This window comes from Aquarana catesbeiana, linkage group LG03 (genome assembly GCF_042186555.1).
Source record: "Aquarana catesbeiana isolate 2022-GZ linkage group LG03, ASM4218655v1, whole genome shotgun sequence".
Lineage (NCBI taxonomy): Eukaryota > Metazoa > Chordata > Amphibia > Anura > Ranidae > Aquarana > Aquarana catesbeiana.
Genome location: NC_133326.1, coordinates 724,637,815 through 724,650,301, shown reverse-complemented (window position 1 = coordinate 724,650,301; position 12,487 = coordinate 724,637,815). Strand labels below are relative to the sequence as shown.

Sequence of the window (12,487 nt, the reverse complement as noted above, 5' to 3'; positions counted from 1 at the left end):
AGTTGAGATGTAGCCAGGGTGTTGGCATTAACAAAATGTCGAAGTCACGCAGAATAGTGATAGCTTTCAAGGGCAGAGAAAGTGGGGTAGGCAGGCAGAAAAATCATCAAACAAGGGTGACACTGGTCCCAGAGGCCGAAAAAATCACAGCAATCCACAGAGGAACTGGGGAAAAAAGACAAATGTGGTGAGCTTTAAAGAGGAGAGGGACAGAAAAGGAGGTGAGGGGAAAACCTGAAAAGTCAACCTCCATTTCATCCACTGGGTAAGCAAGTCCAGAGGAGGCTGCCATGGTAAAGGCTGCATAAAAAGCACCCAGAAATAAACAAAGTCTGTAATGAGAAGCTAAATTGGTTTCTACTTCTGAATCTTCTTGGTGAGTTGACAATTCCCTTGAATCTTCCACTCCTTTCTTTTGTGCTTAATATTTTTTATTGATATTTTTGAGGATAACAAAAGAACATAGATGTCAAAAGTTGAGTCAGCAAATTGCCATACTGTCCATATAGACTGGGTCTCAGGAGGTATGGAGGGAACCTGAATACATGCCCCATCGGGGAGAATACCCAGTGGTAGTTTTAGAATTTCGAATTTACACTCACTTGCTGATGCCAGCCCTCCTTATACTTACCTGAGCTTGATCTCAATCCAGCATGTAGGGTAGGTGGCTGTGGTTGGTCATTACTTCCCCCATGTTTCCCTCCTCGTTGGGTGCCAAGCAAGGGTCACATGAGAGGCCTACACCGGGGTGGGTTCTTCTGGGCTACGCTAGGCACTAGGGTCACTGCCATACACATTAAGTACCTTTATTCAAGCCACGCTCATGACTTGGACAGATGACTTAACATGAATGAACTCTAGTAAACTCTCTTGATGTCATATACACCAACACAGTTACTTGTGCATTTAGGAAGGACACACAAAACCAATGCCCTCTCCACCTATCCAGCTTATCACTGCTACCTCACTCCCAATACTGTATGGGGTCCCGTGCAGCTGACTTGACTCTTTCTCTTCCAAGCCTGTGTACAAGATGAGTGCCCCCGGTGGTGCAGATCTGCTCCTGTTGCTATGGGAGATGGATCACGGCTGAAGCAGTGCCGAGAACATCTTCGTCGCTGCAAGAAGCTATCTCACCTGCCACACAGCAGGCTGCTTGTTAAACCTTTGTTACCCTTGGTAACCACTGTATCTTCACACTGTATTAACTCAGTGTACTGATGTCTTCATACCCCAATGTTTTTAGTGGCCTGAATGCAGACTATGTCGGTTACTTACATTGCACCCCTTAAGTAACTTCAGACCAGACAAAAAGTTTCAAAAAGCTTTACTGACAAATTAATTAACATGATGACAACGGAAATCGACAGTCCAAGATAAAGTGCAAACATTCCCTAGCATCCTTAGTTCCTAACTACAGGCTTGTAACTGCCCCAGCAAACCTGTTCAAGCAAAAGTCTAATATTGGTTGAGTCCATGTCTGGCATTCAGTTCCGGTTTCAGCAGGACACAGGTCATTCAGATGTTGGCGATGGTACCAGGCAGAACATCCCTCTCTGAGTGCGTGTAATATTTCCCCTCTGATCCAGGCCCTCATACCTCTTATAGCACACAGGACCAGAGATACCCAAGCAAAAACCTGGGAGTGTAGTTCACCCCTAATTTCCTGCTGGGGCAGCATTAACCATTACCTGTCTACAAGTGTTGTGCCCGAGAGCAGTGGCCCTCTCTGCTATTCCCTTCCTTACAGGGCCGATTGATAGCAGTGGGAGTCATTGGCTCCTGCTGCTGTCAATGAAACCTTGCTGAGATGTCTTCAGGAAGCTATGTACAGCACCCTGCCCGCCTCCCACCAGCCATGATCTGCCTACGTAGCATAGAGGGGGGAGCCAGGGAAGGCAAATCATAAACAATATTAAAGTTTTAAAATATGGAATGACCTACCATAGAATGTTGTGTTTGAAACTAAAAAGGGAATAGACCTGACTGTCTCGAGGGATCAAAGGCTAGCCATAGTTGTGAGGTTGTTGGGGGGGGGGGTTGCGTTACCTTCTTCTGGGCAACAGAGATTGTTAGAGGTTGAACCAGATGGACCTGAGTCTTTCATGAATTCACTAACCATATAACTACATGTATCTGTAAAACATCTACATTTCTGCCAAGCTTCAGATATACTGCATGTAGTTGTTATCTGTTATGTAGAAGGTTGCTTTTCACATTTTATTTGATAACTTATGTGATTGGTTCCCACGGCAGACGGACGTCATTGTTAACAGTGTACCATCATCGCTGGATATGAACCTTAATTTAATATCCGAAGCCTTGCTGTCTCGGGCTGGAACCAATTTACAGCATCTTCTGAGAAATGTCAGTTCTGGTGCACAGGTATCTCCAGGATCCATCTTTAACACCAGTGGTTGCAATCTTAACTGTCAAGAGGTGCTTCATGTTGTGGCTCCTGCCTGGGACAAAAGACAAGGAGCTTCAGAAAAGGTAACTGCGGGTCTACAGTGTGTAGTACCAATAAAAATTACGAATGTGAAATTATAAACTATGATGGGACAGCATCCAAGTGTATTGTGGGTCCTTTATAAAATGTGATGTAAAAGACAATAGATTGATTGTGTTCTCCATGATAGTCTTCATTGTTCAAATAAATGTGTCTTACACTCAGGTCTTCTCTGTTTCAGATACTTGGGGGAATCATTAAAAACTGCTTGACAATGACAGAGCAGAACCAGAGGAAATCAATATCGCTCCCAGCTATCGGAACTGGGGTTCTCGGCTTTCCAAAGGCTTTGGTGGCCTCTGTGATGTTTGATGAGATCTTCCAGTTTAGCTCCAGCAAAAACAGACAGAACCTTCAGGAAGTTCACCTGGTCCTTCACCCTAGTGACGGTGACACAATCAAGGTAATATCAAAGAAGGTCATTTTGTTTACTAGGATGGCGTGGATCTGGATGTTTCATGATCCCACATGACTATCTCAGTGTATATTCTTCTGCTATCAACAGTAGCTGGTACAGAGCTGTCATAATGAAACACAGAACATAGAAACATAGAATGTGAAGGAAGGAAAATTCCAAGGGGTCTAATAAATTCCATTGAAAGTAAAGGCCTAAGTAAAGATGTATGTGCATGTCAACTTACTTTTGACTGACTTGCTACTTCTGTTGGAGATCAGTCAACTGTAAGTAAATTTAAACATATGTAGACTTCTCTTGTGGAAGGTTATGAGAAATTACCCTCCCCAAACAGGATACCGACATATAACATTAACAATAAGTATATAATGTAGATGCACACCAGTATAGAAATATTACAAACTTTACATAAGAAGAGATTAATAACAGTACATACAGCCAAAGTACAAATAATGTACAATTATCAGCAAAGCCTGATAGGAGTCCTAGTGGGACTATGCACATATACCCTGATATATATATAGTTATTCATAGAGATATCTACAGATGAATGTTGCAGCAAAGTCCAGTTGCTGGGGCCCCTGAGGATGATCACAATGCAGCATTTGTCTTTGTGTGAGAGACCTGAAGAAAAGATGGGGAGATTCTCCAACTGTTGTCCACCCAGCCTGGAATGCAACTTCTCACCGGCATAAAGTCCCTCCCTAATAGTTTCTAATCTGTCATGCAACTGGACCTCTAGCTAGCAGAAGAGGCCATCGGATGTCTAACCTGGCTCAACCTATGCTGTTTATTGAGCCCTAAGCTAAAACTAGCTATAGAATCCCAAACCAGAAGGGACAGGGTTAACTAAAATATTAGGAGCTGTATATAAACTCTATTGCAATAAACAGGTTTGCCCACTAATATACTGGAAGGTGACCACTACACACACATACAGTAGCACAGACCTAGCTATCTGACACTGTGCGTGTGAGATAATAACAAAAGGAGAGAGGTACTCTGTCTGTCACAAGGATTCAGATACATGTTCGAAAAGCAGCTGCAGTTAAACTATTAGAACATAGGAATACTCGCATAATAGTCCCTTCTGGCTTGGATTTAGCAGCCTGGATAGGACATATGGCTGAGACCTTCACTCTTTCTCTCCACTTCCTTGTTCTGGGCTGTCTAACCCAGACACACACAGACAGGAAGTGATAAGCTTACACAATCTCTTGTAAGATTAAGCAGCAGAGCCACTTACAGACAGTAGAGGGCAGCAAGATCCCTACACATGCTTGGGATAAACATGGGTCTATACTTATACTAATGAGCATAACGATGGTTATGGAGGTGTCTGGTTGAGGTGCAGCAGGCAACAGTGGCCAGCGGGGAGCCAGCAGGAGGCTAAGGTCATTGGGAAGCCCAGAAGAGGAGCTTGAGGAACAACATGCTGATTGTTGGTAGCTCCTCGAATCTGATAAATTGGGCCAGGGGACAGGCAGACCAACATCGGTCAAAGATATACAGGGAGCTATGTGGAACAGGTAATTCTTTACACCATGGTGATTGGATAAAGATGACTGAGGAAAAAAAGGAGTACCAGACAAAAATCAGATAAACAAGAGATTTTAATTGTTTATGAAAAAAGTCATTAAAAAAAAAAAAAAAAAAAAGCGAATGCCTCAGGTATATATTAGAACCGGCTTTGAACTCTCCTCATGGAGGAGCAACCTGACAGCAGCAATGGAGGCTACCTGTGTGGTTTATATAGTTTAGAAAAATCCATCCTGCACCTGTACCTTTGGTGCCTTGTAGTAGGGTGCTGCTCAGCCAACGGTGTTGTCTTTAAAAAGGTGTCAACTCTCCAGAATTGAGACCTTAATACTTTCCTGACATCCTAATAGCAAAAACTGTTATAAAGTACAAAAATACATGATAACACCAAGGTTTTTAAAACGCAGAGGCCTCCTTTCAGAAAATGCCATATATACACCCAACAATAATCAAAGCTCAACCCACTTATGTAAATATTAATGTCCCATGCAAGGTCCAGTTCATGTGTAGGAAAAACATAACACCTTGGTGGTATCATAATACAAAGAGACTATGCAGCCATGCAGATGCCATAAGATAATAGCCAACATAGTACAAAAGAAGGAAAAATCTGAGTAATGTGAACAATGTGTTTGAATTGATGGTGAGTATGTGTGATCAACATGTAGGCAGGTGCCTACGGAAGGGTTAAAGTTTTTTGTTCTATGCTGACTCATATTCTTCAGTTATCTGAGTGAAGTCTGCAGTTTGTCCTGGGAAGTTGTTACAATTTAGATGTATGGTGGATCTGAGGAGTTGATTGGCTGGATTTTCCCACCGAAAAGGGGCTCTCCAGTGCCCCACAGGGCTCTGCTGAAAACCACTGCCAAGATGTAGGCTGTTACTCTGCCGGTCTGTGCCCCCATCTGGTGTGAGAACATGGGGTTCCCTGTGGGCCTGGGAACCTGAGGACTCTTATGGACACTTAAAGAACTCTTATAGGCTTTTGCTAACACCTGTGGATCACTTGCCAATCATGGACTCTGCCTTTCATAGCCTCTAAGGACTCAGGTGCTGCTACTCAGGTATGATACCCTACTATTTCAGTATGTTTGACTTACTTCAGTAAAGTTCCAAGTTAACTGTTCAATGCCTGGTCTGAAGATTCTCTCTTAAATGGTGCAATGCATGGCATATCAAAAAGAGCTGGGCTTGTAACTAAGGGGACTTAGGTTAGAGTAGACACTACACAGAGTCTAGTAGGGTTCTATCTAGTGTATGATATATTGCTGAAACTAGGTACAACTATGTTAATGTGTCATTTGCTTAAGGCAGCCAACCAGCCAAGGGATGGTGATTTAGCAAGGGTGATGGTTACTCTGGTGGTGAAGGGGTGTTATGCTTGGGCTCTTCACTAGCACCTGGCTCCCCCCCCCCCCCTGTTTCCCCTGGGACTGGCTCTGGAGCACAGAGTACCCAAGGGCCTTGCATGGGAAGTCATGGGTGACAGATATAGAGGCCTCTGCAGTAGTACCAGCAAGCAGTTACAGTGGTAGTGTAATGAGTTCCCCTGTATCCAGTAGCAACCTGCTGGCATGTCACTGGGAGTGAGGTGACAGGGTATTGCTGTGTTGGTGGCGACTGGGACCTGGCTCTGCCGTCCAGTTCCTAAATGCTTTGCACCTAAAAGTAGTTGTCTCTAACCTGTAGGGTTATAGTATTAACCATGAAGTGAGTTGACAGTGGGTTACCAAGGGCTCAAAGTGTTTGTTTTGAGTTCTTGGGCTAGAGTGCCCAAATGCAAATGCAAGTTTTAAACAGCGAGGCTCTCATCCATAGAACAAGGCATCCTGTAGGTAGCATATAGACTTGAGGTTCCCATCCTGGGTGGTAATGTTCCCAAAACCGGGTGTAGTTAACTAGAAATGGTAGAGTTAATAGTTTAGTGGCTGCCCGCTCTTTAGCTGAATAGCCACCTTAATGTGGAGCAAGACCTCAGAAAGAAAGGGGGTTAATGACCCTGCATACACACACACAAACCTTTCCCGCTCTATCCAAAACTGAAAAAATTGCCTTTATTTAAACTTAACATTTTTAAAAGGTGTGCTTCTCATCACTTTTTCTGTTTTCCCAGTAATGTCCAAATGATAATCTTCAAGTACCTGGAACGATTGCATAGTACCCAGTTACCCCGTAGTTATCATTATTTTCTTACACATTCATATCTTTAGGAAAAAATTCACATTTTATTGAGTTATTTATGTACAGGTATTCTCAAGCCAACTGGCAAAGTACTCTGAAGCTACTACCAACGAGACCACCAACCAAAAACCAGCTGGGACAGAATCAAGTAATTTTATTTACCATGAAATTATATAAAAATTATTTTGTTTATTTGGCCCCGCAGGCACAAATTTATGTTTTTACAATGTGGTGTTTTGGCTTAAAATATATCTAAACCCCAAAACAAAAATGTAACATACTGCATACCTCTCCTTGGGATCCAGTGTTGTGTCACTGTACTGTCCCCCCCTGTCACCAGTTTGCCTGAGGGCTCAAGTGTCTCTAGTGTACCTGAGGGTTTGAGACTGCGTCTATAGTGTACCTTAGTGTCTTCGGTGTGCCTGAGGGTTTGAGTATCTCTAGTGTACCTTAGTGTCTCCACTGTCCCTCCGTCACCAGTTTGCCTGAGGACTCAAGTGTCTCTAGCGTACCTTAGTGTGTCCAGTGTGCCTGAGGGTTTGAGTATCCCTAGTGTACCTTAGTGTCTTCACTGTCCCTCCGTCACCAGTTTGCCTGAGGGCTCAAGTGTCTCTAGCGTACCTTAGTGTGTCCAGTGTGCCTGAGGGTTTGAGTATCCCTAGTGTACCTTAGTGTCTTCACTGTCCCTCCGTCACCAGTTTGCCTGAGGGCTCAAGTGTCTCTAGCGTACCTTAGTGTGTCCAGTGTGCCTGAGGGTTTGAGTATCTCTAGTGTACCTTAGTGTCTCCACTGTCCCTCCGTCACTAGTTTGCCTGAGGGCTCAAGTGTCTCTAGCGTACCTTAGTGTGTCCTGTGTGCCTGAGGGTTTGAGAGTCTCTAGTGTACCTTAGTGTTTTCGGTGTGCTTGAGCGCTGAGTACCTATTATAAAAGTATGCAGGCATAGGACACCCCCCCGTCTGTCTCAAACCTTTAGATGTCAGCAAGCAATACAGCAACACTATGTGAAAAATAATTAATAAGTGACTACTTACTGAGAACCATCTATCACCACTCAATCTTCTCCTGCAGCTTTCCAATGAGATGTATCAGTGTGAGAAAAAAAGTGTGGACTGAATGTTCTGTTTTAGGCTGGGTTCACACTTGTAGGACAAACGCTCCGACATTGGGAGCTCATGTTGCATGACGTGTGAAAATTGTTTCCCTATTGGAGCTATCTTAACTGGTCCGACACAAGTCCAACTTTGAAAATGCTCCCTGCACTACTTTGGTCCGACTTTGATCCTACTTGAGCCCATTGAATATCACTGAAGTCAGATCAAAGTCGGATCGCTGTCTTAACTGATCTGACTTTGGCATGCGACTTGTGCTCTGATGATCCGGAAGGGGAACTCCACGCCAAATAAAAAGAAAAAACGGCATGGGTTGCCCCTCCAAGAGCATACCAAGCCCTAAGGGGAACCCCCTACGCTGAAAAAATGACGTGGGGTTCCCCCCAAAATCCATACCAGACCCTTATCTGAGCACACAGCCCAGCAGGTCAGGAAAGGGGGTGTGGACGAGCACTCCCCCCTCCTGAACCGTACCAGGCCGCATACCCTCAACATGGGGGGTGTGGGTGCTTTGAGGCAAGGGGGCCCTGCGCCCCCCACCCCAAAGCACCTTGTCCCCATGTTGATGAGGACAAGGGCCTCTTCCTGAAAGCCCTGGACATTGGTTGTCAGGGTCTGCGGGTGGGGGGCTTATCAAAATCTGGAAGCCCCCTTTAATAAAGGGGCCCCAGATCCCGGCCCCCCATCCTATGTGGATGAGTATGGGACACATTGTACCCCTACCCATTCACCTAAACAAAAGTCTCAAAAATAAAACGCCCCCCTTGCCCCAAAGCACCCCCCATGTTGAGGGCATGCGGCCTGGTACGGTTCAGGAGGGGGGGTGCTTGCTCGTCGCCACCCATTTCCTGACCTGCCGGCCTGTGTGCTTGTAAAAGGGTCTGGTATTTTGGGGGGGACCCCACACAGTTTTTTCGGCAAGGGGGGTTCCCCTTAAAATCCATACCAGACCAAAGGGCCTGGTATGCTCTTGGAGGGGGAATCCATGCCGTTTTTTTTTTAATTTGGTGTGGAGTTCCCTCTAAAGAGTCATACAAGACACAGTGCCTGGTATTGTCGGGGATCAAAGTCGGATCCCTGTTCATTGAAGTCGGACGCATGACGGACTTCAAGTCGCAAGGCAAAGTCGGATCCAAAGTGGTAAGACTGTCGTGTCGTACCATTGGGAACCCGGCCTAAATGGAGAGCTCCTGATTGCTCTGACCTATATCACCTGTGTGTATGATTTGAGTGATTGCAGGGACACCAATGTATCATCTCCCTCTCTCCCTCTGCATGCCTACCCGGCCATGATGGGATCATCAAAGGCTAGCTGTGTGGCCACCTCAGCATTCCGGGAGAGACCCGGTCTGGGCCGCCGACTCCATGGCAACCTGTCCAATGCCTTGATGTCGCGACAAAACTGGCATTTGGAGTCAGCCACGGGACGCCGCTGACGCGGTGAAGGATCCCCAGCTGCTGCTGGAGAAAAGATGGGAGTGACAACCATCGGTCCTCCCTCCCCCTTCCGCGCCAAGAGGCAAAAAAGAAATGGGACCCCACCCACATCGCCGAGACAGGAAGCCACCGTGAATAACCTGCATGGGGACACAACAAAAACAAAAAAAAAATGATTAAAGGGGAAAGGAAAAGTAGTGTTGCATATACAGTATGTACATATATATATATATATATATATATATATTATATATATATATAAACAAATTACCTTTGTAAATGAATACAAAAACATATATCTTATCAATTCTGTATGTTACATATAACTGATTTATTATTAAGAAAACAAGAGCTTCAAATAGATGCATGCTTAATTTCTTTGCTATCAAAAAACTCACTATTACCGATTGTTTAAGGTTGTGTGGAAGTGGCTATATACATCTATTAGTGTAAAAAAAAAAAAAAAAAAAAAAAAGAAACCTATCTTTTTGGTTGCTAATAATTGTTTTGTATAGAACTTGGCATATTAGTTTGTTTTCCCTGAGGAAAATTCCTTTAGGAAGGGGCAGTATGAAAAGGATTCATTCAGGCCAGGCGAGAGAGTGGCCTGTAAATGAAAAATCCACTTCTGTTCAAGTTGTAATAGCATTTTGTTCCAATCGCCTCCCCTTGTGGGTATGTGTACCCTATCACGTGCTGTAACCTTTACTTTGGGAACTTTGTACTTGTGTTCATCCACCACATGTCTGCCTACAGGAAGATAGAAGTTGCCAGTTTACATGCTTAAGTGTATGTAATGTGCTTTAGTTTCTCCAGTGTGCTTGAGAACTCAAGTGTTTCTAATGTGCCTCCATTGTGCCTGAGGTCTCAAATGTCTCTAGTGTGCCTCAGTGTCTCCAGTGTGCCTGAGGGCTTGAATGTCTCTAACATGCCTCAGTGTCTCCAGTGTGCCTGTGGGCTTGAGTATCTCTAACATGCCTTAGTGTCTCCAGTGTGCCTGAGGGCTTGAATGTCTTTAACGTGCCTCAGTGTCTCCAGTGTGCCTGTGGGCTTGAGTATCTCTAACATGCCGTAGTGTCTCCAGTGTGCCTGAGGGCTTGAATGTCTTTAACGTGCCTCAGTGTCTCCAGTGTGCCTGTGGGCTTGAGTATCTCTAACAAGCCTTAGTGTCTCCAGTGTGCCTGAGGGCTTGAATGTCTTTAACGTGCCTCAGTGTCTCCAGTGTGCCTGTGGGCTTGAGTATCTCTAACAAGCCTTAGTGTCTCCAGTGTGCTTGAGGGCTTGAATGTCTCTAATGTGCCTCAGTGTCTCCAGTGTGCCCGTAGACGCGAGTGTTTCTAATGTGCCTTGATGTCTCCAGTGTGCCTGAGAACTCATTTGTTTCTAGTGTACCTCAGTGTTTCCAGTGTGCCTGAGGGCTTGAGTGTCTCTAATAAGCCTCACTGTCTCCGGTGTGCCCAAGGGCTTGAATGTCTCTAATGGGTCTCAGTGTCTTCAGCGTCCCTTATGGCTTAAGTATCTCTAGTGTGCCTCAGTGTCTCCAGTGTGCCTGAGGGCTTGAATGTCTCTAACATGCCTCAGTGTCTACAGTGTGCCTGTGGGCTTGAGTATCTCTAACATGCCTTAGTGTCTCCAGTGTGCCTGTGGGCTTGAGTATCTCTAACATGCCTTGGTGTCTACAGTGTGCCTGTGGGCTTGAGTATCTCTAACATGCCTTAGTGTCTCCAGTCAGTGTGCCCGAGGGCTTGAATGTCTCTAACGTGCCTCAGTGTCTCCAGTGTGCCTCGATGTCTCCAGTGTGCCTGAGGACTCGAGTATCTGTAGTGTACGTTAGTGTCTCCAGCGTGCCTGAGGGTTTGAGTGTCTCTAGTGTGCCTTAGTGTCTCTAGTTTTCCTGAGGGCTCAAGTGCCTCTAACATATCTTAGTGTCACCTAGGGATGAGCCGAACACCCCCCGGTTCGGTTCGCACCAGAACCTGCGAATGGACCGAAAATTCGCACGAACGTTAGAACCCCATTGACGTCTATGGGATTCGAACGTTCGAAATCAAAAGTGCTCATTTTAAAGGCTAATTGTCATGGTATTGTCCTAAAAAGGATTTGGGGACCCGGGTCCTGCCCCAGGGGACATGTATCAATGCAAAAAAAGTTGTAAAAACGGCAGTTTTTTCGGGAGCAGTGATTATAATGATGCTTAAAGTAAAAACAAAAAAAGTGAAATATTCCTTCAAATATCGTACCTGGGGGGTGTCTATAGTATGCCTGCAAAGTGGCGCGTGTTTCCCGTGCTTAGAACAGTCCCTTCACAAAACGTCTTTTTTAAAGGAAAAAAAGTCATTTAAAACTGCTTGCGGCTTTAATGTAATGTCGGGTCCTGGCAATATGGATGAAAAGCAGTGAGACAAACGGCATGGGTACCCCCCCAGTCCATTACCAGGCCCTTTGGGTCTTGTATGGATATTAAGGGGAACCCCGCACCCAAATTAAAAAAAGGAAAGGTGTGGGGCCACCAGGCCCTATATACTCTGAACAGCAGTATACAGGCGGTGCAAACAAGACAGGGACTGTAGGTTTGTTGTTAAGTAGAATCTGTTTGTAATTTTGAACTGGTACATTTTTAACGTGTTTAGCTCCAGCCAAAAATCTTTTTTAAGCTTTTTGGAAAACATAGGGAAGGGTTATCACCCCTGTGACATTTGTTTTGCTGTCTGTGCTCCTCTTCAGAAGATTTCACCTCACTTTTTGTCCCAATGACAAATGTTTTTTGAAAATTTGGGTTTTTTTGTGAAACAAGGATTGGTGATAAAGCATCAGTGGAAAGGAGAAATGTTTTTCACATATTAACTCTTACAGGAGAGAATTTCCCTTCCTAGGGGTAGATTTCAACTCACTTCCTGCTGTCTCCTTCCGTTTGCAAGTAGGAGTCTTTTGCAAGTTGGATGTTTGAAAGTAGGGGCCTGCCCTATATACTCAGCAGAAATTTGGGCCTTAGGTGTTGTTGTGGCCACAACACTGTAAACCCTCACAGGGCCCTGCTGTGAAATATTAGATCAAGAATTGTAATTACATGCCCCTGTTTAACAGGGGCAGGAAAATTGGGCCTTTGGTGGTGGAGGTGGTGCTGGTGCCACAACACTGTAAGTCCTCACTCGCTCTTGGTGGGCACAGAAACGGGCCCTGCTGTGAAATATTAGATCAAGAATTGTGATTACATGCCCCTGTTAAACAGGGGCTGAAAAATTGGGCCTTAGGCACTGGTGCTGGTGCCACGACACTGCAACCCCTCACAGATACTC

The 12,487-nt window shown here is 45.0% G+C and overlaps 2 protein-coding genes across 5 annotated transcripts in view; one reads left to right on the top strand and one right to left on the bottom strand.

Moving 5' to 3' along the window:
- CHRNB1 (cholinergic receptor nicotinic beta 1 subunit) overlaps nt 1-12,487 on the bottom strand; it is a 152,022-nt gene that overhangs the window by 53,833 nt on the left and 85,702 nt on the right. The window lies entirely within an intron of this gene.
- LOC141131167 (protein mono-ADP-ribosyltransferase PARP14-like) overlaps nt 1-12,487 on the top strand; it is a 65,604-nt gene that overhangs the window by 4,273 nt on the left and 48,844 nt on the right. The window contains exons 2-4 of the mRNA XM_073618212.1: nt 2,257-2,493; nt 2,691-2,912; nt 6,711-6,792. Of these exons, the coding sequence (XP_073474313.1) occupies nt 2,257-2,493; nt 2,691-2,912; nt 6,711-6,792 (541 nt within the window). The remainder of the gene's footprint in view (nt 1-2,256; nt 2,494-2,690; nt 2,913-6,710; nt 6,793-12,487) is intronic.